At 45.2% G+C, this 23,673-nt stretch overlaps 2 protein-coding genes across 8 annotated transcripts in view; both read left to right on the top strand.

Moving 5' to 3' along the window:
- Nucleotides 1-6,940, top strand: part of LOC120226295 (zinc finger protein 606) — a 41,113-nt gene extending 34,173 nt beyond the window's left edge. For 3 of the 7 annotated variants that reach the window (XM_039224473.1, XM_039224471.1, XM_039224481.1), the window contains 4 exons: nt 1,241-1,333; nt 1,941-2,043; nt 5,107-5,273; nt 6,657-6,940. In XM_039224473.1, the coding sequence (XP_039080404.1) occupies nt 1,241-1,333; nt 1,941-2,043; nt 5,107-5,273; nt 6,657-6,772 (479 nt within the window). In that variant the 3' untranslated portion in view covers nt 6,773-6,940. Of the gene's footprint in view, nt 1-1,240; nt 1,334-1,568; nt 1,674-1,940; nt 2,044-5,106; nt 5,274-6,656 lie in introns of those variants that run through there. The other 4 variants (XM_039224476.1, XM_039224475.1, XM_039224477.1 and 1 more) reach the window with 4 other exon arrangements.
- Nucleotides 6,941-9,145: 2,205 nt separating this feature from the next.
- On the top strand, nt 9,146-20,297 carry ZNF256 (zinc finger protein 256). The gene is given in 7 exon segments (XM_039224497.1): nt 9,146-9,149; nt 9,744-9,967; nt 14,314-14,440; nt 18,274-18,601; nt 18,603-18,799; nt 18,802-19,443; nt 19,446-20,297. Coding segments are annotated over 7 exon segments (2,124 nt in total). The 3' UTR covers nt 20,048-20,297.
- The last annotated feature ends 3,376 nt before the right edge of the window (nt 20,298-23,673 follow it).

The raw sequence follows: 23,673 nt of genomic DNA, 5'->3' as shown, positions 1-23,673 counted from the left end.
GCCCCGCGTCGGGCTCTGTGCTGACTGCCAGCTCAGAGCCTGGAGCCTATTTCAGAGTCTGTATCTCCCTCTCTCTCTGACCCTCCCCTGCTCACGATGTCTCTCTCTCTCTCTCTCCTAGAAATAAATAAATGAATAAATAAATAAATAAATAAATAAATAAAAGAAATAAAACGTTAACTAACCAACTAACTAAATAAATAATAAAAATATAATCAATAGACCCAGAAATTTCATTTCTTGGACATTTTATTTTAAAATGTGTTTCTCATTTCTCTAGTGCACTTACTCTCATTCTGCTTGGTGACTTTCTCATCACCATCCAGCCTCCTCCCTGCCGTCTACCTGCAATTGCACCCTCTTTCTCTGCCTTCCTTCTGGTCCAGCCCAAGGAAGAGCCCTGTGGGTGTGCCAGCTTCCGTCTCCGCCAATGCTTGGCACTAGGCACTACCGGAAGTTCTCTCCCCGTTCCCTGTAGTATCACAATTTAACATATCATTCCCTTTCTCCTATGAACGTGCTGCCGGTTCTCCCATCTTAGAAGGAGAACCTATCTGTGGATGCCTCAGCCCTTCTGGGAGCTGCCATCATGTCTACCCACCCCCACCCCCACCCCTACTCCCCAACACCAGAGTTCCTCAAAAGAGTTTCTAAAACTGTCTCCAATTCCTTTCCTCCTGATCTCTCGTGAACTGTTTCAGTCACTCTGCCATTTATTCTTCCCCCACTACCCTTCCCCCCCCACTGTCACCAGCACCGCTGTGGCCTAGGTCTCCAGTGACCTTCCTGTGGCCAAACCCAGTTACCAGTTTTTAGTACTCACTATACTGAAACCATCTGTAACTCATTTTTTCTCCCTGCCCCAGTATTTCATTGTGAAATCCTGAAAGCACACAGACGGATAGAGAAAATAGTTGAGTGAACATCCATATTCCCCATGTTTGCAGTCTACAGCTAAGCATATTACACCAGTAGCCTTTTCACAGTCCGGGTTCTTTTCCTCAGACTGGGCTGACCTTTCATTGACGGGTGAACTTCAGGGCGTTTTCCCGTTCAGTTGCCAAACTCTTTCTGTGTCAGGAAAGCGACAGACGGTGAGGCAAGGCCAAGTGCGGGAGGAAGAGTAATTGCCTCAATTTGTCAGATTTTACAAGTGGCTGAATAATGTACTCAGTTTGCCAATTTTGTCTGATTTGTACAAACAATGACTCGCTGGTTATTATTTTTTTTTTAATTCCAGGTAATGGAAAGGGTGATACACATAGCCCTATAATGAGTAACCGGAGTCCAACAGCCCATACGACACCCCTGAACACTCATACCTGGAATGCAGGTTTGTGGAATTGCATTCAATTTTTTAAAGTTCATTTCTTTATGGGAGGAGGGGCAGAGAGAGAGGAAGACAGAATCCGAAAGCAGACTCCATGCTGTCAACATGGAGCCTGACGGAGAGTTCTAGCTCATGAACAGTGAGACCATGACCTGAGCTGAAGTTGGTTGCTTAACTGCCTGAGCCACCCAGATGCCCCTGGAATCGCATTCTGAATCTCCCTATAGTGTCATTTTAGCACAGCGCTGCCCACCCTGGGACCGTGAGTGCAACACCTGAGTCCTGAAACTGAAGCCACTCTCCTTTCAGCTACAGAGACAGCTGTACTGAGTCAGGGGTCCTGTATCTCTACAGAATAAAAGGGGGCTTTGATAAAGAACAGGAGACAGAGGAAGAAAAAGGGTTAGGGATTACTTTACATTGGAGTTCAAATTATATTTGTTCCCACAGGCTGTGCAATCAAGCCTCCATATTTTTAAAAAGTTAAGGGTGTTGTTTCTTATGGTACTTCTGATTTTGTCTCCCATTCCCCTTTGGAATAACAATATGGTTAACATATGTATTAACTGATAGACACAAGTAAAATGAAATCTTTTCTCTCCATTTTTAGCACTGATTCCGCGTAGACCTGCTCTTGTTCAAGTAATTGTGATTGCATGTATAGCCTTCAGCATTGCCCTCATATGTGGAATCAGTATTTCCTATGTGATATAGTACGTATATACTAAGTAACATTTACCATGCTTAAGTAAGACATAACAAACTAAGTAGGTTATTATTTAGTAATGATAATAATGATGATAATTCTTATAATCACTAAAATATTATGGTCATTCTGAATTTCCACATCAGGGTTTTTCAGAATATAGATTGTACTCATGTTGGGTCATAATATAAATGAAAAAAAATAAGACAGAATACAATTTAGTAGGATAGAAAATATTAGAAAGCATTACAAGTCTTAATGAAAATGCTTATTTTTTAACTTTTCAGGCAAACATATACAGTTATGAGGTAAAATGTATTTCTTACTGTGGATCATGGTCAAAACTTTTGAAAGCCACTGTCTGAGATGGTGGCATCCTTCCAAAACATGGTGTTCCTTGGAAGGAACCTTAGTGTAAAGCAGAAAAGAGTGATCATTCTCTTTTTCATTAGATATTTATTATCTGGGAAAACAGTAGCATTTGGGGAAGATACTTCATCTTGTTTGCACAAATAAAGTTTGTACTCAAGCTTTTTAAAGTGATGTGATCATTTTGAAATTAGTATGAGACAAAAGTGATCTGCATTGTGACATGAAACTACTCTGATCAGAAGGATATACTGATTCCTTCTCTGAGATTCAGAGGGTTCCATTATATCCCATCAAGTCTTGATCTCAGGGTTCTCGTGAGTTCAAGCTCTGCATCAGGCTCTCTGCTGTCAGCACAGAGCCCGCTTTGGATCCTCTGTCCCCGCCTCCCCCCATCCCCCGCCCCACTCCTCTCATGCTTTCTCTCTCAAAAATGATTTAAAAGATTTAAAAACAGATTGCAAAGATAATGATTCTTGGGGAAAAAAAAAAGAACAGTTTGAGGGAGTAGTAAATTATTTGCTCAGTTGGAATTGAGTACAAACACAAGGAGTCTGTTGCCATGTGTGGGGTATTTTTTAAGGTGGCCATTTTAGGACCACTTCACAGTATGTCCAATGAAGGCAAATAAGACTAAAGGTAAAATTGAAGACGTTTACTAATGAGAGAGTGTCAGCAGCATGTTTAGTTCTGGGACATCTCAATTTATGTAATTGCAATTTCAGTTTCTTTTCATTAGTGTGCATAAAGATGTTAACATACATGGAGTTTTCCATATCCTCTAGGACTTGGAAAGTATCTAATTAAGTTGCTGAGCTAATGTCAACTCTTACAGCTTTTACATTTGTGCTACTTATAGGCCACAACAAGCTATTTTACAGCACGATGCAAAAGAAAAAATACATGATACGCAAAAGAAAAAATACATGATACAAAGTTACATGGGCTTAAAGAAATTTTTTAAACTTATTGAGAGAGAGAGAGAGAGAGAGAGAGAGAGAGAGAGAGAGAGAAAGCATGAACAGGGGAGGGGCAGAGAGGAGAAAGGAGAGGGTGAGAATCCCAAGCAGGCTCCACACTGCCTGCCCCATGCAGGGCTCAAACTCACAAAATGTGAGATTATGACCTGAGCTGAAGTCAGATGCCTAACCGACTGAGCCATCCAGGTGCCCCAGCAAAGTACATGTTTTCATGTAATTTTTAGTGGTTAATTTTTTTCCAGAAGTAGGATTTGAAAATACTGTTAGTACATTTTTGTTCATTTAAACCAGGAAAGTAAACTTATAAAAACTCTGTTTCTTATATAGATAAAATATTTAAAGTTAACATGAGGTGAGTTTTGATACACCACTTTTTTTAATTTAAGTTTTTCAAAACATTTACTTATTGTTGAGAGACAGAGAGAGACAGAGCATGAGTATGGGAGGGGCAGAGAGAGGGGGAGACACAGAATCTGAACCAGGCTCCAGGCTCTGAGCTGTCAGCACAGAGCCTGACGTAGGGCTTGAACTCAAAAACTGCAAGATTATGACCTAAGCTGAAGTCGGAAGCTCAACCAAGTGAACCAGCCAGGCGCCCCAATACACCACTTTTCAAATTGGTAATACATTATCAATTTCTTTAATATTTTAGAAAAGAATATCCACTTAAAAATACATAAAACATGTATATAGGGACTCATCTTTATTTTGACTCTGCTTCCCATATGGTTCTTCACAGCACTGTTGGATCCTATATTTATGTGAAATTTTGATATTTGATATTTTAATGCAATATTTTATAGAACCTAAATTTATTTTTAAAAATACCCACAGTGAACAAAATGCCAACATTTTATTTTTATTTTTTGAAGTTTATTTGTATTTATTTTGAGAGAGAGGGAGCAAGCTGGGTAGGGGCAGAGAGAGAGGGAGAGAGAGAGAAACAGGCTCCAGGCTCTGAGCTGGCCGTCAGCACAGAGCCCGAGGTGGGGCTCGAACCCACAAACCGCGAGATCATGACCTAAGCGAAAGTCGGACGCTTAACCGACTAAGCCACCCAGGCGCCCCCCAACATTTTAAATACAGGCTCGGTAGCAGTGCTGGGCGAAGCCATGTTAGAGTGAACAAAAGGAAAAATCAGTAATACCTGTATGGACTTTATTTTAAAATGTTGATATTTTGTTCATCATGGATTTCTTGGCATTGATTTTTCTTTTGTAAAATATTGCATTAAGGTATTATTTATCTTAAATATATTACTTATCGTGATTATGGGCTTTGGTATCCCACATGAGTTCCTTCCTCACCTCTCCCAGTCCTGGCCTGGAGTCACATTTGGCATTGTTTGTTACTCTTGTTCTGCCTAGCAGCCCACAGTAGAGATCAGTCTCTGTCTCCCTGCCTCCCCCGCCTACCACCATGTACCAGTGACTCCTTTTCAGTCAAAAGTCACAGGATTAAGATGCGATCATTTACTGGGTCACCTGGGTGGCTCAGTTGCTTAAGCGTCCGACTTCGGCTGGGGTCTTGAACTCAACAGCAGCTTGTGAGTTCGAGCCCTGCATCGGGCTCTGTGCTGGCAGTTCAGAGCCTGGAGCCTGCTTCGGATTTTGTGTGTCTCCTTGTCTCTGCCCCTTCCCCACTTGTGCTTATTCTCTCTCTCTCTCTCTCTCTCTCCAAAAGTAATAAACGTTAAAAAACTTCTCTACATTCTTCTTCAGTCGGCTGGTCCGGGCTGAGGAAAGACAGCAACTTGTCTGCCTTTATAACACTATCAGGATTCCGTTCCTGGGAGATGCGGATGAGGGCACCGAGGATGAGAGCCAGGACGGGTCCACCTACCTCCTTCCGGAGAACGAGGAAGGGCTGGAAAAGTTCATTCACTCAGGTGAACGGCCCGCCCACCGTTTTGTCCTACGCAAAGTCACATGGAAGCTGAGCTGGCAGTGACCTTTTGGTTTTCAAAGGCAAAGTTGGGTAGGATTTAATGGGGTTTGAGGTAATGAAGGTGAATATTTATAGCCGCACCTCCATAAGTGAACTGCTCTCATCAAATTATGCAGAGGGGCAAACAGCCACGGACTGCAGTGCCCAGGACCAGTCACAGAGTTCAGCAAACAAAACCTTGCCCCGCACCAAACATGTACCAGTGCAGCGTTGTTGCTGACGTAGAACATAGCTAGACAGATGTCCTTCCTGCACCGTCTGCCTCCATCTGATGTGAGAACAGGGTCCAGGCCCACAGGACAGACCCTTGTGTGCCAGACGCTCACCATCCCTGAAAGTCTCTGTGAGGAGAGGGTGGCACGTGTGTTCATATGAACCTGATTTTGTAGGAGTTCAGAGATTCTTGGATACTTGCTTAAGAAATGTCTAGAGCAAAAATATGTAGAGTGCAGTGTCTGATTCAATCATGTCAGCCATCCCTTGTCCGGATCTCCTCTGCAACAGCCCCAGACCCGACAGTCAGAGACAGGCTGCAAGGCTAGGAGTACGGTGGTCCTTGTGACTCACTGATGCCAATACCCTTGTCTACCCTTAGGAAATGGTTTGTCAATGTCTTTTCCTTACTTTGAAGTATAACTTTTTTTTTAAGTTTCTATTTGAATTCCAATTGGTTAACACACAGTGTAATATTAGTTGCAGGTGTACAACATAGTGCTTCGGCGCTTCTATACATCACCCAGGGCTCACCATGAGTGCCCTCCTTCATCCCCATCGCCTGTGTAACCCGTCCCCCACCTGCCTCCCCCCTGGTCGCCATCAGTTTGTTCTCTATAGGTGGGAGTCTGTTTCTCGGATTGCCTTCCCCACTCTTTCCCCCCATTTTGCTCATTTATTTTGTTTCTTAAATTACACGTGAGTGAAATCATATGGTATTTGCCTTTGTCTGACTGACTTATTTCATTTAGCAGGATACAGTCTAGCTCCACCCATGTCATTGCAAATGGCAAGTTTTCATTCATTTTTATGGCTGAGTAATATTTCATTGTATCTATATGACATCTTTATCCATTTGTCGGGCAATAGTTTTTTAAACTGGGCATTTATAAAGCCTGCATATAAGAAGTGGGAAAATAATTTTATTTTCTGAGTGGGGATGAAATCATTTTAAAATTCAAATTTCACCGTCTTCTTCAGACAGGAATCGTTCATTATATCTTGAAAATTGTATTGTTTGTGCCTTAATTTTTCCATATGTTTTCCCTCACCTCTTCTGTCTCTATTCCTCATTTATTAGTATCCCAATAACCTCACGTCTACATTTTAGTTATTAGATCCAAAAGAAGAAAGTATATGGAAAACAGATTGAAGAAAGAACAATCGTTATCAACGGAAACAAGTCTAGATAATTGTGTGCACAGCGTGAGCCTGGAGAATCTATGAGAGGTAACAAAAGAGACACAGGATGCACTAGCCAAGTAGAGCCAACGGCGGCAGGGACAGCCCATGACTGGGGACCTGAGCAGGACTCACTCCTGGCGAGTTCTGTTCAGAGCACTAAAGAAGACAACTGGAAGTATTTAACAGAAAATAAATCCATATGCACAACAATTCTCTCACAGTTCATTAACAGTTTTAACTTAATTGGAAAAGAGAAAAATCCAATTTCATATGTGTGAAAGAGAAATTCTCAGGATTTTATTTTTTTCCCTTAAAAACATTTTTAAAATTTATTAATGATTTTCAGGATTTTCTTTTCTTGCTCCTGAGCAGAAGCACAAATAATTTCTTGGGGCAGATTCCCAGGCTATGCTAAGGAATCACTCTCACGATACAAGTTTTCCAGGGATATTATCTATCAGTTCCAGCACCTTGTTTCCCTGTTACTCACAAGGAGACTGAAAATATCAAAGTAGACACCACACTGGATTAAAATGCAAGCATCCCTGTTTTTAAGGAGCTGGGCCCTGGTGAGGAAAAAGGGTCCGCAGGCAAGTTTCTTTAAGGCATGGCCAGACGTGTTGGGTGCTGCAAGCTGGGAGTTGTGGAGAGGTGGGAAATACAAGAGTCAGGGCTCAGTCCAAATGGCCCAGTGCTTTGGAAAATGGTCTGATGGTTCCTCAGAAAGTTAGACACAAAGTCACTATATGACCCAGCAATTCCACTCCTAGGGTTATATCCAAGAGAACTGAAAACACACACAAAAACCTAGACACAAATGTTCACAGCAACGTTATGCATAAGAGCAAAAAGGTGGTGGGCGCCTGGGTGGCTTAGTCGGTTAAGCGTCCGACTTTTGCTCAGGTCATGATCTCGCGGTTCGTGGGTTCGAGCCCCGCGTCGGGCTCTGTGCTGACTGCCAGCTCGGAGCCTGAAGCCTGTTTCGGTCTGTGAGTCCCTCTCTCTGACCCTCCCCTGCTCACGCTGTCTCTCTCTCTCTCTCTCTCCTAGAAATAAATTAAAAAAAAAACATTAAAAAAAAAAAGAAAAGAAACCTTTAAAAAAAAAAAAAAGAGCAAAAAGGTGGTAACCCAAAAGTCCATCAACTGATAGATAAATAAAATGGGAGTCTATCCATACAATGGAATATTTGTCAGCCAGAAGAAAGGTAGAGATATTGATAGATTAGGGGTGCCTGGGTGGCTCACTTGGTTCAGCGTCTGACTCTTGATCTCTGGTCAGGTCATAATCTCATGGTTTGTGGGTTTAAGCCCTACATTGGGTTCTGCGCTGACAGTATGGAGCCTGCTTGGGATTCTCTCTCCCTCTCTCTCTTCCCTTACCCCACTGGTTCTCTCTCTCTCTCTCTCAAAATAAATAAAAATTTTTTAAAAGAGGGGAGCCTGGGTAGCTCAGTTGGTTGAGTATCTGACTGGCCCAGGTCATGATCTCATCGTTCATGGGTTTTTGGAGCCCTGCATCAAGCTTCATGCTGATGGTTCAGAGCCAGTCTGGGATTCTCTCCCTCTCTCTCTCTCTCTGCCCCTCCTTTGCGGTCACTCTCAATAATAAATAAACTTAAAAAAATAATATGTTTTAGTTGAAGTATAGTGATATATAACATTATATTAGTTTCAGGCATAAAGCATAAGAATTCCATGTTTGTTTGGTTTTTTTTTTTATGTTTTATTTATCTCTAGGAGAGAGAGAGAGAGAGAGAGAGCGTGAGCAGGGGAGGGTCAGAGAGAGAGGGGGTCACAGACTCTGAAACAGGCTCCAGGCCCTGAGCTGGCAGTCAGCACAGAGCCCGACGCAGGGCTCGAACCCACGAACCGCGAGATCATGACCTGAGTGAAAGTCGGACACTTAACCGACTAAGCCACCCGGGCGCCCCAAGGATTCCATGTTTTTATACATTGTGAAATGATTACAATAACTAGTTAATTAATATCCATCACCTTACATGGTTACAAAAATCAATGGCTTTCTATAATTTGCATTTTACAACTGTTTTTCTGAGGTAAAATCAATTCCTCATGCATTACAGAACTGTAGTCTTAAGGGAAATAATAATACTTCCCAGAAATGCGATGAGATCATGAATTTGAGATACTCCTAGATTTCGGGATTCAGAGCACCCTTTGCATCCATGCTTCACCTGTGAAGACTGCAGACACTGTCCTCTATCAAAAGAGTATTTCTTTCATTGTTCTCTTTTTGAGATCAATATCAGACCTTATAGGAAGTGAATATAAGGACACTGAATAGCAGATATGAATGGATAAAAGTGTTGCCCACCACACTGGACACCATACATTCTACGGATCCATTTTCGTACTCCTGCTTCAGGCTGCGTCCTCCTCCATCTTCCTCGTCATGGGCCTGTCTGGGGCATTTTTCCTCCTGTCTCTAAGGGAACTTTCACAGTTCAGTTTCTAAAACTGGCTCTAATTCTTCAGATCTCATGCATTGAGCTGCATTGAATTACAGTACGGTAATTTTTATCAGTTTCCTCTACCAGTGGACACATTTTGTGACTAACTCTGGAATATTATGTGCATCTAGATCTCCAGCTTTTGGGAACATCTGGAAGAATATGTTTAGCTTCTGAGAGCACGCTGAGGCTCACGGACTCTAAAATGATAGGTCTCCAAACAGGTTATCAGTTGCTGCCAGACTATTCAGAAATCTGAGCACGGCCTCTTTAAGAAGGAGCTAAGACCCTCGGCAGCCACGGGACCTAGGGTCGCCGTTTCCCAGCGCCCCTCGCGGCGGAGCTGAGTCTTTTCGATTGGAGGTGAGGTGAGAAACCCTTACGTGCGGCCTGTGGCTCTGTGGGAACTACATTGTCCAGAAAGCTCTGCGATGGGGGGGAGGAGACAGCATCACCCAGCCAATTAAGGCCCAGAAAATTGGCGTTTCGTAGAAGGCACAAAACGTCGGGCGGGACTTCCGGCGCCTTTATAGTAATCAGTTACTTCGGCTGCGCTGGAGTATCGTCACCGTAGGAAGGTTCGGAGCGTCGGGGATGGGACCGAGGTGACTGACCGAACAGGCGCAAGGAGAGGAGCCATCCTCGGCGCGGAGCTCGGGGTCCATGGCTCGGCGACGCCGCCTGGGCTGCCCCGTGAGGGGACCGGGATCGGCGGCAGAGTGTCCCCTCCGCCCACAGAGGCCGATGGCGGGGACCTGGCTCAGGTAAACGCGCGGCCCCTGGGCCCACCTCGCCCCCCAACCCCCGACCCTCGAGGCCCGAGCGCTGGGCTCCGGCCAGCGTCCCTGCGGCCCAAGGCCCGGTGTCCGGGCCGGGGAGGCGCTCGTGGGCAGGGACCCCGTGTCTGAGTGCCTGCGTGATGGGGTGCGGGACGCGTAATGAGGGGCGGTATTGAAGTCTGTACCTCAAGTTGAGCAGCCAGCACGAAGCCGCCACCTGTCTCCATTTCAGGGCCGGGCAGAGGGAGAGGGAGACCTGAGTCCATCGAACCCTACCTTGGACTCATTCATCCAAGACTAGCCTCTTTCAACCTTTCCCATGGCTTCAGAAGCGGCTCTGGAGCTCCAGGGAATGGAGGGTGTCTTGAAGAGCCCACGTAACGCCATTTTGAGATTAAGGCCCCCATTAAGGGCAGCCTCGGGCTGCACGTAGCCCCAGTTCCAGGAAAAACTTCAGCTGAAGCCTCCCTGGGACCACCCTCAGGTCAGCCAATCTAAAGAAGCTAAGAAAGACAGAAGCACTCCTGTGGTCTGAGTCAGGGTCTGGGGACTATAGATAACTACTTTGTACAAACTAGCGAATCACCCACCGCTTGCCTGAACCCCACGTGGGCCCTTTAAACTCACCTCATAATTGGTCATTTTCAGAGGAGTCTCAAAGGTCATGATTGGGTCCCGCCAAAAGTAACGAACACCTCACAGATACTGAATGGCCAAAACTGTTGCCATGGGTGCTGTACAATTGTGATTAGTACTTATGTGATGATGCTATGTGTACAACGTGTGCACTGTAACACCCTTACCCCGTAAAAACCCTGCTTGCTATTGTTCGGGCCTTCATCCTGCTGCCGCTGCACCGGTTGACAGGTGAGCCCCTGCTCGAGCTTGTAATAAAGACCCTTATGTACTTGGATCGGTGTCGGCTCCTTGGAGGTCTCAGGGGACTCGCGATTCGGGCATAACAGTCTCAGTCCCTCACCCTGAAACACGTGTTCTGTGGATTGTGCTGTCTTGAGACTCCAGTGCTCTTCACTCGGTCCTTGGGCCTAGGGACCCCAAAAGTAGGGTCCATGCCCTGGGTTATATGGAGGTGTGCCTGTTCCTGGCAGTCAGTGTAAACAGATGTGGAAGGCTATTTCCAGATTTGATACCAGAGTGTGCAAACTCTTAGAGTTAATACTGAACTCAGAATGGTCAGGAAACCACAAGACTTTCTTTCAGGTGGGAACAAGGAGCAGGGGCGTAGGAGTCAGGACCGCAGTGGCTGCCTGAAAACCTGGGTGTCTACTCTGGAGGTAGTGCGAAGTTTGCATCAGAAGAGGGAAGCGATCGGGCCAGTTAAGCGTCGGACTTCGGCTCAGGTCATGATCTCACAGTTTGTGAGTTCGAGCCCTGCGTCAGGCTCTGAGCTGTCAGCAGCCTGCTTTGGATTCTGTGTCTCCCTCTCTCTTTGCCCCTCCCCTGCTCACGTTCTGTCTCTGTCTCAAAAAAATAAATAAACACTAAAAATTAAAAAAAAAAAAAAAAAAAGAAAAGAAAAGAGGGAAGCGATCTTAAAAGGGTCTTCACAGGCTCCAGCTGTAGGCAATGCTAGTCGGCAGTGACTGGGCTTGAGAAGGAGGAAGGACAATCCAGGGTGGGGGCTACTGCCAAAGTCCAGGTGAATGATAACGAAGGAGAGCCGTAGCGAGATGTGATTGGATTCTGGATTTATGTTTTTAAAGGGGCAACTGGGTTTTCTGATGTGAATGCTGAAGGAGTGAAACAGGATTCAGAGATGGGTTTTGGTCTTAAAGAAGTAGGGATGGAGGGACCTGGGTGGCCCTGACGGTTAAGCATCTGGCTCATGGCTTGTGAGATGGATCCCGGACTCAGGCTCTCCCTCTCCCTCTCCCTCTCCTCCCCCTGCCCAGCCCTGAAATGGAGACAGGTGGCTTCATGCTGGCTGCTCAACTTGAGGTGCATACACTCACACATACACTCTTTCCCCCTTTTCTCACAATAAATAAATAAATAAACTTTAAAAATGAGGTGCTTGGGTGGCTCAGTTGGTTAAGTGTCCAGCTTCAGCTCAGATCAGGATCTCACAGTCTGTGAGTTCGAGCTCTGGTTAGGGCTCTGTGCTGACAGGTCAGATTCTGTCTCCCCCTCTCTCTGCCTCTCCCATCCTCATGCTCTCTCTGTCTCTCAGTAATAAATAAATGTTAAAGATTAAAAAAAAAAAAGTAGAGATGGAAGCTTCTTCATCTGCCATGAAGAACTTGGTTATTGGAGTAGTATTCACTGGGGATACCAGGAGCTGTGTTTTGACCTTGTTAAGAGTCTGAAATGTTTTGGAGGCCACTAAGGGGAGGTGTTTAAGTGGGCAGCTGAATACATAGGTCTGAAATCTGGGGAGTGATTCAGGATGAAAGCATTCAAAATGTGGCAGCTGCTGTGTGGAACAAGTGAATGAATGTTGGTCGCATTTAGGAGGGGTGATCTTCAAGTTATGATGTAAAGCTGTAAAAGGGAGCTTAAAGGAGGGTGGGGGCAGAGGCCTGGGTCTCGGGCCTGGATACCTACTTGGCTGGTGTTACCAAGCTTTGTCAACACAGCTGATGGAGGTAAGTGGTTATCAGTGGGCACAGGGGGATGGGAAGAGGGTAGAGGGGCCTCAGAGACAGTGTTGCCTGACAGGTGGCCAAGGCTTCCGAGAGAAGTGTGGGCATGAGCTGGATGGAGAGGCAGAGAATGAGGCAAGATCTCAGGTCAGAGCCTATTCACCAGTCTCTATACACACCAGGGTTTTGTGAGAATTTTGGTGAGGCTTGTGGTATTTCATTCATCTTGAACAAGAATGTCAGGAGCACACGTGGAAGAGTCACTAGAACCGGAGTGGGCTGCCTGCCAGTGGACTGAGCTCTGGATGAGGAAGGCTGTGACCATTGAGAGGACAAGGGCAGCATAGAAGTGGAAGTGGGCCACGGGCATCTGAGAGCCATACGTGGTTCTGTGTGATTGAGTCTGAGGCAAGGAATGGAACCAGGAAGGGAGATCTTTGTGGGTTTTGGTGCTGTGACTGCTAAGGAAGCCATTGAATGTCTGAGATAATACTGGATCCTATTTGAATATGTCACGCGTAGTCTGGATGCCATCTGCCAAGTTTAACATAGGCCTAAAATTAAGACCCATTATGGGTACCTTTAACATACGGTAAAAACGAGATGGCAAAGATGGCCTGAGTGCAAGTTCCCTTCCCCACTGTGCTCCTGCAGATCAGCTCTCCAAACCAAACACCCCCCTTTTTATCAAGGACACTAGAGCAGTTCCAGTGTCTCTTTTTGCAACAGGTTTCAGTTTCCTACCAATCCATGGGGTTATGTAATAAGCCGATCACCTCTTCCCATGGGAACCAAGGTACACTTCTTCTTCCTGATACTACAGAGCTTACATCTCAGAGCCCCGGTGATTCATTCTGTTCTTCATTCTTTTCTGGGGTACCACCTCCATGTGGCCCTGTGTGGTGTAGCATGTCTCACTCCTATGCTGTGAGTTTGTGTGCTTAATACATTGCTGTCAGTCTCATCTGGCCAGTGGCAGAGATCATGTTTGTCCATCTCCAAATCTGTAGGGTGGGAAATCCACTCTCACCAGTGGGATGAAGAGATGCTAAATAAAATACAAATAACATGTGGAGAATCTAGGGACATGCCTGGCTACATGGAGTGGGCCAGTGAGGTGATGGTGGCCATGGGCATGTGGCTTCGGGATCCAGAGATGGAAAGGATGTGCCCTATAAAGAATGATGTGTACTCAGAGAGAGAGTATACCTGATGATTCTGGAACCTGGTACTGAGAACTTGGCTGTAGCAGGATAATATGAGCAGCTGGATCCCTGTATGCCAGGCCCACAACTTAGATATATATTTGTCCACCTGCCTCTTGTTGCTAATGTCTGGGCCCCATGATTAGTGGGCCCATGAAGGGGCGCCTGGGTGGCTCAGTCGGTTAAGCATCTGACTTCGGCTCAGGTCATGATCTCACAGTTCGTGGGTTCAAGCCCCGCATCGGGCTCTGTGCTGACAGCTGTGTCTCCCTCTCTCTCTGACCATCCCCTGCTCATGCTGTCTCTCTCTCTCCCTCTCTCTCTCTCTCTCTCAGAAATAAATAAAAACATTAAAAAAAAAAATGGGCCCATGAAGACACAGTGGTACCAGTGGCACCAGAGCATAGTTTCTCTGAGTTGGAGAACTTGAAGGAAAGTGGGCCTGGGGAAGATGTGTGGGCGAAGGGATTGATTGTGTCTTCTCAGAAGTGGACTTTCTGTGGCTCGTCTGTCCCCATCCCAGCAGGGCACTGTGACCTTTGAGGACGTGGCCGTGTACTTTTCCTGGGAGGAATGGGGTCTCCTTGATGAAGCTGAGAGATGCCCAAGCTGAGTGATGCTGGAGAACTTGGCACTTATAACCTCCCTGAGTAAGGCCCTCACACCCACCCCTGTGCCCTGAGATACTTTTTGCCCTTCCTCTTTCCCAAGGGACAGCTATATTCTCACATCAGAATCATGGGCGTTGCCTCCTTCCTCAGTTTCCTGCATAGGTGCTGTGGTTGGTTGGGTGAAGGTAAGTGCACTGCCCTGTTCTGTCCGTTAGCAACCCCAGCACCCGCTTCCCTCACACTCCCAGGGAAGGATGCAGGGTCAGGAGTCCTGCCGTCACCGTGCAAGAGCTGCTTACCCTTCACTGGCCAGGTGATTTTTGTCTAGATCCAAGACACCTGTGTGCCCAGGTCTCCTTCCTTCCTCTAGCGGACATGACCTCCTGCCTGCCTGTGCCAGGTGTTGCCGTTACTGACGGTCACTACTCATGGATCAGAATCTATTCTTTCAAGACCCCCTTTGAAGCTCTCTTTGTTACAGTTTTCTTTCCTGCGGCATATCATGTGGTAAGAGTTGTTCTGGGCCAGTCTTTGGTGTCTTTCTGTCTTGTCTTTCCCTGAATCCTTGTATCACCCAGGTCCCACATAGTTGCTTATTTTGGGGGTTCACAGGATGGAGATGAATGGTCTTCATGCTGCTGTAAAAAACCAACATGGCTGGGTGGTTAAACATACCTTTATTTCTCTCACTTCTGGAGGCTGGAAAGTCCAGATCAAGGCACCAGCATGGTCTAGTTCTGCTGAGGACATTGTTCCTGGTTAATAGCTTCTGCCTTCTCTTTGTGTCCTAACATAGTAAAAGGGGGGAGGGAGCTTTCTGGGGTCTCATTTATAAGGGCACTAATTTCATTCATGAGGGCTCTACCTTCATGACCTAATCCCCTCACCGAGTCCTTACCTCCTAATACCATTACATTGAGGGTTACAATTTCGGCATGCATTTGGGGGGGGGCACGGACACCCAGTCCATAGCATTCCATCTTTGGCTCCTAAAATTCATGTCTTTCTCACATGCAAAATGCATTCATCCCTTCCAGCAGCCCCCATATCTTAACTAGTTCTAGCATTAACTTTGAATTCTAAAGTCGTATCTAAATATTATCTCTATCAGGTGTGGGTGAAACTTGAGGTATGATTTATCCTGCAACAAATTTCTTTCCAGCTGTGAACCTGTATAACCGAGCAAGTTATGTGCTTCCAAACTACAGAGGTGGAACAGAGGTAGAGTAGACATTCCAGTTCCAAAAGGAAGGAATGGGAAAGGAGAAGCGATAGCTAGCACGTAAGTACAAAACACACAGGCAAATTCTCTCAAACCTTAAGCCCGGGGGCGCCTGGGTGGCTTAGTCGGTTAAGCGTCCGACTTTCGCTTAGGTCATGATCTCGCGGTTCGTGGGTTCGAGCCCCGCATCGGGCTCTGTGCTGACTGCCAGCTCGGACCTGGAGCCTGTTTCGGTCTGTGACTCCCTCTCTCTCTGACCCTCCCCTGCTCACGCTGTCTCTCTCTCTCCTAGAAATAAATAAAACATTTAAAAAAAAAAAAACCCTTAAGCCCGAAGAGTACTTTATGGCTCGATGGGGTGCTGCCCGGGTCCACGGAAGAGCAGGCCCACCGCCCGGGTCCACAGAGCAGCGGTGCTACCTCCAGGGCTCTCACAGGCAGCAGTCCTGCCCTGGGCCCTCCTGGTTTGGGGTTTCATGACTATAGCTCTTCCTAAACTGGACCCCCAAGCTGGTGGCTCTACCACTTTGGGTCCAGACCCTGCTGTTCTGAATACTGGCCGCCTCCCTCTGCCGAGCACACTGCGCAGCTCTCTGGAGGAGCCCCTTCCTGAGGCCCTGCAGGGACATCTGGCCTTCCTGAACCAGGGAGGTGGACCTACCCGTTGAACTCACTCTACCCCACTGGCCCATGCTTTCTGGTCTGTTGGTGGGAATGGCAGCCCTGAGGATCTGATCACCTTGAGGTGCCAGGCAGGGTGGTGTCATTCTTCCCTTGTCTTGAAGAATAGCACCTGGCTTCTGTGGAGGTGGCTAATAAAGCCTGGTTCGTACGCGTTCTGATATCCTTATCAGTCACTTGGCCGTATTCTTAGTATTTCCTTATGAACACTGCTTTTTCATTTTTTTCATCGTGGATAGACTGAGAATTTTCCATATCTTTAAGTTCTGGTTTCTTTTTTCTTTTTAATTTTGTAAAAATATGTATTTACTTTTGAGAGAGCGAGGGAATGAGCCGGCAAGGGGCAGAGAGAGGGTGACACAGAATCTGAAGCAGGCTCCAGGGTCTGAGCTGCCAGCACAGAGCCCAAAGCACAGCTTGAACTCACAAACTGCAAGATGACGACCTGAGCTGAAGTCAGATGCTTAACCGGCTGAGCCACCCAGGCACGCCAAGTTCTGGTTCCTTTTTGCTTAGCCATCGCATCTTCAAATCATCTTCAAATCAATTCTCCCCACTTGGATTTTACTAAAAGCGGTCAAGAAGAACCAAGCCACTCCTTCAACACTTTGCTTAGAAATTTTCCCAGCTAGGGGCGCCTGGGTGGCTTAGTCGGTTAAGTGTCCGACTTTCGCTTAGGTCATGATCTCGCGGTTCGTGGGTTCGAGCCCCGCGTCGGGCTCTGTGCTGACTGCCAGCTCGGAGCCTGGAGCCTGTTTCAGTCTGTGACTCCCTCTCTCTCTGACCCTCCCCTGCTCATGCTGTCTCTCTCTCTCTCTCTCCTAGAAATAAATAAAACATTAAAAAAAAAAATTAGAAATTTTCCCAGCTAAATATCCAGTTTAATTGCTTTTACATTTTGCTTCTACAAAATGCTAGAACATGAACAAAATTCATCCTTTTATATCCATTGTCCAATAACAGGTTCCTCATTTCCTCTACCATTCTGGTCAAGTCCATCCATATTTCTCCCAACATTCTGTTCACGATTACTTAAGTATCCCCTAAGAGGATGGAAGCTTTCCTTATAACTCTCCTTTTCCTAAAGTCTCACGAGAATTGCCCTTAGCGCTTCCTTCATAGCAGCATCGGCCTGTGCTGGCACACACCACGAAAGCTCTGCCAGCCTGCCCACCAGCTCCTAGTGTCAAAGCTGCTTCCACTTTCTTAGGTATTTGTTGCAGCCGCCGCCGTGGTTTATGCGTGTTTCTGTTGGGGCCCATTCCACCTGCTATAACAAACTAGCACAGGCTGGGTGCTTAGGTCAGAAATACGGACTTCACAAGTCTGATGGCTAGACAGCCCTCAGTGGAGGTACTGGCAGATTTGGTATCTGGTAAGGGCCTCTTCCTGGTTCATAAATGGCCATCTTGTACCTGTGTCCTCACATGGCAGAGAGAGAATGAGAGAGCTCTCTAGGGTCACTTCTACAAAGGCACTAATCCCATTCATGAGGATTTCACCCTCATGATCTAATCGCTTGCCAAAGGCCACATCTCCTAATACCATCACCTAGAGAGTTAAGATTTCAACGTGAGGGGCGCCTGGGTGGCTCAGTCGGTTAAGCATCCGTCTTCAGCTCAGGTCATGATCTCACTGTTTGTGGGTTCAAGCCCCGTGTCGGGCTCTGTGCTGACAGCTTGCTCAGAGTCTGGAGCCTCTTTCAGATTCTGTGTCTCCCTCTCTCTCTGACCCTCCCCTGTTCACGCTGTCTCTCTCTTTCTCTCAGAAATAAATAAAACATAAAAAAAATAAAATAAAAAAATAAAGACTCAGTTCTGATAAGCTGCCCATCCACAATCTGTACCCAGCTCTTTGGCCCTCAAAACAATCCCACTGATTCGTTCCTGGGTTGGTCAGATAACTTTTCTACAGGTTTCCCCTTCTCACCAGAGTCAACATGCACTTCATCAGTGCTTCTTTCTTTTAGGTTGTTGGTGTGGAGTGGAGGATGAGGCCCTATCTTCTGAGGAGTGCATTTCTGCAAGAGTATTGTCACAGGACAGGACTCCCAAAGCAGGTAGGTGTCCTCAGAAGATTTGTGGACCCGTCTTGAGAGGGACACAGGACAGTTTGCATTTGGTCGAGCACCAGGATACTCCTCATAAGCAGAAACTATACCTGTGTGGAGCATTTGGAAAACAATTTCATGTCACTGCAAACCTTTATCAGCACCATAAATAGCACATTGGAGAGAAGCACTTCAGAAGCAATGTGGGCAGAGCCTCACTTTTGGAGAACTGCAGATTCCATGTCAGTGAAGCCCTTTACCTGCAAAGAAATTAGGAGGACCTTCTTGGCCAGCTCAGACTTTCTCCAGCAACAGGTCACTCACACGAGGGAGAAGTCACACAGTGGAACTAAGTGTGTGGTGGCCTTCCTCAGTGTAAAGTGTCGTTATAACCAGGGAGACTGCATTAAAGCTTTCAGCCCCAAACACATGTTTGTTCAGCACCAGCACCTTTCACAAGGGAAAGATATTACAGCTGTGGTGAATGTGGAGAATCCTTTAGCAAAAGCTGTAGCCTCTGTGACTATTTGAAAGTTCACACTAGAGAAAAGCCTTATAAGTGTGGGGAATGTGGGAAATCCTTTTGGCAAAGCTCTGGCCTCATTCAACACCAGAGACTTCACACTGGACTAAGACCTCATGAATGTGATGAATGCAGAAAGTTATTTAGCAAGAAGTACAACTTTATTATGCATCAGAAAGTTAACACTGGTGAAAAGCCATATGGTTGTAGTGAGTGTGGGAAATTCTTTTGCTACAACTCTGACCTCATTACTCACCAGAGAATTCATACTGGAACCAGGCCTGATGAATGCATTGAATGTGGGGAATCCTTTAGCCACAGCTCTAGTCTCATTAAACACCAGAGAATTCACACTGGAGAAAGGCCTTAGGAGTGTGGGAAATGTGGGAAATCCTTTAGCTAGAGTTCTCACCTCATTAGACACTGGAGAGTTCATGCTGGAGAAAGATCTTGTGAGTGCAGTGAACATGCGAAATTCTTTGTCTCTAGTTACCAATTCTTTCAACATCAGAGAACTCACACTTGTTTAAGACCTCACAAATGTGATGAATGTGGAAAATTATTTACCATTTGTCCAACCTCATTAAGCACCACAGAGTTCACATTGAAGACAGGCCATTTGAGTGTAGTGAATGTGGGAGATACTTTAGCAAGAGCTCTCACCTCATTAAACACCAGAGAGTTCATGCTGGAGAAAGATCATATGAGTGCAGTGAATCTCATTGCACACGGAGAATTCACACTGGAGCAAGGCCTTTTGATTGTGGGGAATGTGGGAAATCATTTAGCCATAGCTCTACACTCCTTCAGTATTGGAGAGTTCACACAAGGGAAAGGCCTTATGAGTGCAGTGAATGCGGGAAATCCTTAAGCCACAGCTCTAGCCTAATTAGACACCAGAGAAGTCACACTGGAGAAAGGCCTTATGAATGTAATGAGTGTGAGAAATCCTTTAGTGACAGCTCTAGCCTCATTAAGCACCAAAGAGTTCATATTGGGGAGAGGCCTTATGAATGCAGTACATGTGGGAAATCCTTTAGCCAGAGTTCTAACCTTATTAATGATCAGAGAGTTCACACTAGAGAAAGACCTTATGGATGTATTGAATGTGGGAAATCGTTTACCTTCAACTCTAATCTCCTAAAACTGCAGGATGTCCACAAGGAATAAAACCCTTTAGATAATACAGGTAAGTCTGTTACAGATTGCATTGTTCCCCTCAAAATTCATTTGTTCAAGTCCTAGCCCCTAATTTAACTATTTTTAGGTGTGGCTTTTTTACTAAGATAATTAAGAATAAATGAGGTCATAAATATGGTGTCCTAATCCAGTGTTACTGGTGTCCTTTTAAGACAAAGAGATTCTAGAAGGTGTGCCCTTGTGAACTTTTGTGCACTCTCTCTTTCTCTCTTTCCATTAACAAAAGACAGACCACGTAAGAAAGACAGTTGTCTGTAAACCAGGAAGAGTGGCCTCACCATAAATCAATCCTGATGGCACCCGGTCTTGGAGATCTTACCTCTAGAAGCATGAGAAAATAAATTTCTGTTGTGTAAGCCAACTAGCCTGGTATTTTATTATGGCAGACTTAGAGAGGACAAAGATACAAATTTCTTTGTACCACAGCATACTCTGTTTTCACTGGACTTGAAGTGAAATAATGAATAATGCCAAGAACATATGAAAACATAGTAAGGTAACTAGAAAGTCACAAATTTTAAGAATTACTTTGCTCTTGTGTCACCTGGGTGGCTGTCAGTTAAGCTTCCGACTTCGGCTCAGGTCATGATCTCACAGTTCGTGGGTTCCAGCCCTGCATCAGGCTCTGTGCTGACAGCTAGCTCAGAGCCTGGAGCCTGTCTTCGGATTCTGTTTCTCCCTCTCCCTCTGACCCTCCCCTGCTCATGCTGTCTCTCTCTCTCTCTCTCTCTCTCTCTCTCAAAAATAAATAAAACATTAAAAAAAAAAAAAGAATTACTTTGCTCTTAGCAGCTTTATTGAAGTACAGTCAATTCTTGTTATTCATGATGGTTATGTTCTAGAAAGTTACTGGGAGCATTGAATTAGTGAATACAGAACTGTTGTTCCTGGGGAAATAAGGAATTAAGTTCCTAAGGGCCTCTGGCCACATTTTCATCAGTCAGTCAATACATAACATTGTTTTACATATGTTTCTGTTTAATATATTTTTTTAAATTTTATTTGAAAGAGAGACGGTGTGAATGGGGGAAGGGGGGAGAGAGAGAGGGAAAGAGAATCCCAAGCAGTCTCTATGCTGCCAGTGCAGAGCCCAGTGTGGGGCTCGAACTCACGAAACTGAGAGATCTTGACCTGAGCTGAGATCAAGAGTCTGAGCTACCGACTGAGCTACCCAGGCCCCCCCACGTGTGTTTCTGTTTAAATGCAACTCATTTACTATGTCTTGTTGATTGGATAATATTGAACTCATGGCCAACAGCACTGTAATGCATGCCTGACCAATGTTTGCCTAACGTGTATTTTCTTTAAGGCACATTCCTTATGCTTAGGAACACTAGACAGCACTTAGGTATTAGGCTTGGGAACCATTTGGAACCACAGAATCATGAAGAAAAACAGCAAGCATGGCAATAAATAGATCATGAGAAGAACACTTGTTTTCAGTATGAATAAGATGGCATCCTGTGGCCTTGTAGGCCTCATGCATATCAGGTGACTTAAATTTTTCGTAGCTCTGAATATATCTGGGTGAATATAGAAGTGTGAGTATTGATTTTACAGTTTCAAATTTTAGCAACTAGACAAATTTTTAAATAACAAAATCCATGAAAAATGAACATTGACTATATAGTTCTCTTGTCATAAATTGTGTATATTTAAAGCAAATGATTTTTGTTTTGATACTCTTTTTTTTTTTAATTTTTTAATGTTTTATTTATTTCTAGGAGAGAGAGAGAGAAACAGCGTGAGCAGGGGAGGGTCAGAGAGAGAGGGAGACACAGACTCTGAAACAGGCTCCAGGCTCTGAGCTGGCAGTCAGCACAAAGCCCGACGCGGGGCTCGAACCCACGAACCGCGAGATCATGACCTAAGCGAAAGTCGGACGCTTAACCGACTAAGCCACCCAGGCGCCCCTGTTTTGATATTCTTATTTTTTTTAATAGTTTATTTATTTTTAAGACAGAGAGAGAGCACGAGTAGGAGAAGTAGAGACAGAGAGGGAGACACAGAATCTGAAACCGGCTCCGGGCTCTGTGCTGTCAGCACAGAGCCCCGACATGGGGCTCGAACCCACAAACCGTGAGATCATGACCTGAGCCAAAGTCAGATGCCTTACCGACTGAGCCACCCAAGTGCCCCCGTTTTGATATTCCTAAACTCTTGAGACTAAAAATTCCTTCTTGCCTTTCTTTTTTTTTTTTTTTTAATGTTTTATTTATTTCTAGGAGAGAGAGAGAGAGACAGCGTGAGCAGGGGAGGGTCAGAGAGAGAGGGAGTCACAGACTGAAACAGGCTCCAGGCTCTGAGCTGGCAGTCAGCACAGAGCCCGACGCGGGGCTCGAACCCACGAACCGCGAGATCATGACCTAAGCGAAAGTCGGTCGCTTAACCGACTAAGCCACCCAGGCGTCCCATTGCCTTTCTTAATCCATCCTTAATATATAAAGGTACTGAATCAAGGACATATTTTACCTTATTTATAATGGATATTTTCAAATATACACACAAAGGAGAGGACTGTTGTGAAGTTCCATAAACCTGTCCCCAGTTTTTCATCATGTATCATTTCATGATCATTCTTGTTTCTTCCATTACTATGCATATTGCTATGCTGTTTTATTTCTAATCTTGACATCCCTCTTTTTAAAAATTTTTTAAATATTTTTATTTATTTTGAGAGAGAGTATATGCAAATATGGGAGGGGCAGAGAGAGAGACAGTGAGAAAATCCCCAGCACTGACATGTGGTTGGTTCTGGTGTTTTGGCTGCACTGAGTGTGAAGCCTACTTTTAAGAAAGCATGGGTGAAACATCACGGACGGTGAAAAAAGGCAGTACCTCAGAGAAGTTGCAGCAATAATGTCTAAGAACAGATAGAATTAAATTAAGCACATGAATAAAATGGTCATTCTGAATATTTCATTCTCCAAAATGCAAATCTTTTTCATCCATGAGAACATTAAATAATACCAGCATGGATGGAGAACAAAGGAGGACATTTAGAGCAGCTAGAATCATCAAAAAATAAACAGAAGCTGAGGCTTGGGTGATAATGAGTATCAATGTAGGTTCCCTAATTGTAACAATATACTATTTATTGCTGTCTAATAAAACCTTAGTCATCAGGGGTGGCTGGGTGGCTCAGTCAGTTGAGAGTCCGACTTCAGCTCAGGTCATGATCTCATGGCTCCTGCGTTCTAACCCATGTTGGCCTTTGCACTCACAGCACAGAGCCTGCTTCGGATTCTCTGTCTCCCTCTCTGTCTCCCTATTTCTCTCTCAAAAATAAGTAAACTTTAAAAAAGGGAGGGGGGGAAGCCACCTTAGTCATGAGATGCTTCACGGGTATATCGGGGGCCTTATGCTTGGGAAGATTGCTAACATGTATCTTGGGAGGGTACCACAAGGGAAATTTCAAAGGAATTTTTATATGTTAAAGGAGACTTACAGGGTCCTGGATGTCAGGATGATGTTAAGCTAAGATTGCCTTTTACCTCTAGCAAAGTATTAACATCAAGGCGGTTGATGTTCCTCCAAGAGGAAGGTCACTCTGCCTTTCTCAGGGACTTGTCACTGGGCTGTGAGTTGTAAGGAAG

Source organism: Hyaena hyaena, unplaced genomic scaffold, assembly GCF_003009895.1.
Source record: "Hyaena hyaena isolate Hyena2069 unplaced genomic scaffold, ASM300989v1 scaffold_1645, whole genome shotgun sequence".
NCBI lineage: Eukaryota > Metazoa > Chordata > Mammalia > Carnivora > Hyaenidae > Hyaena > Hyaena hyaena.
The sequence above is the reverse complement of the archived record's forward strand: the minus strand, read 5'-3'. Positions and strand labels throughout refer to the sequence as shown.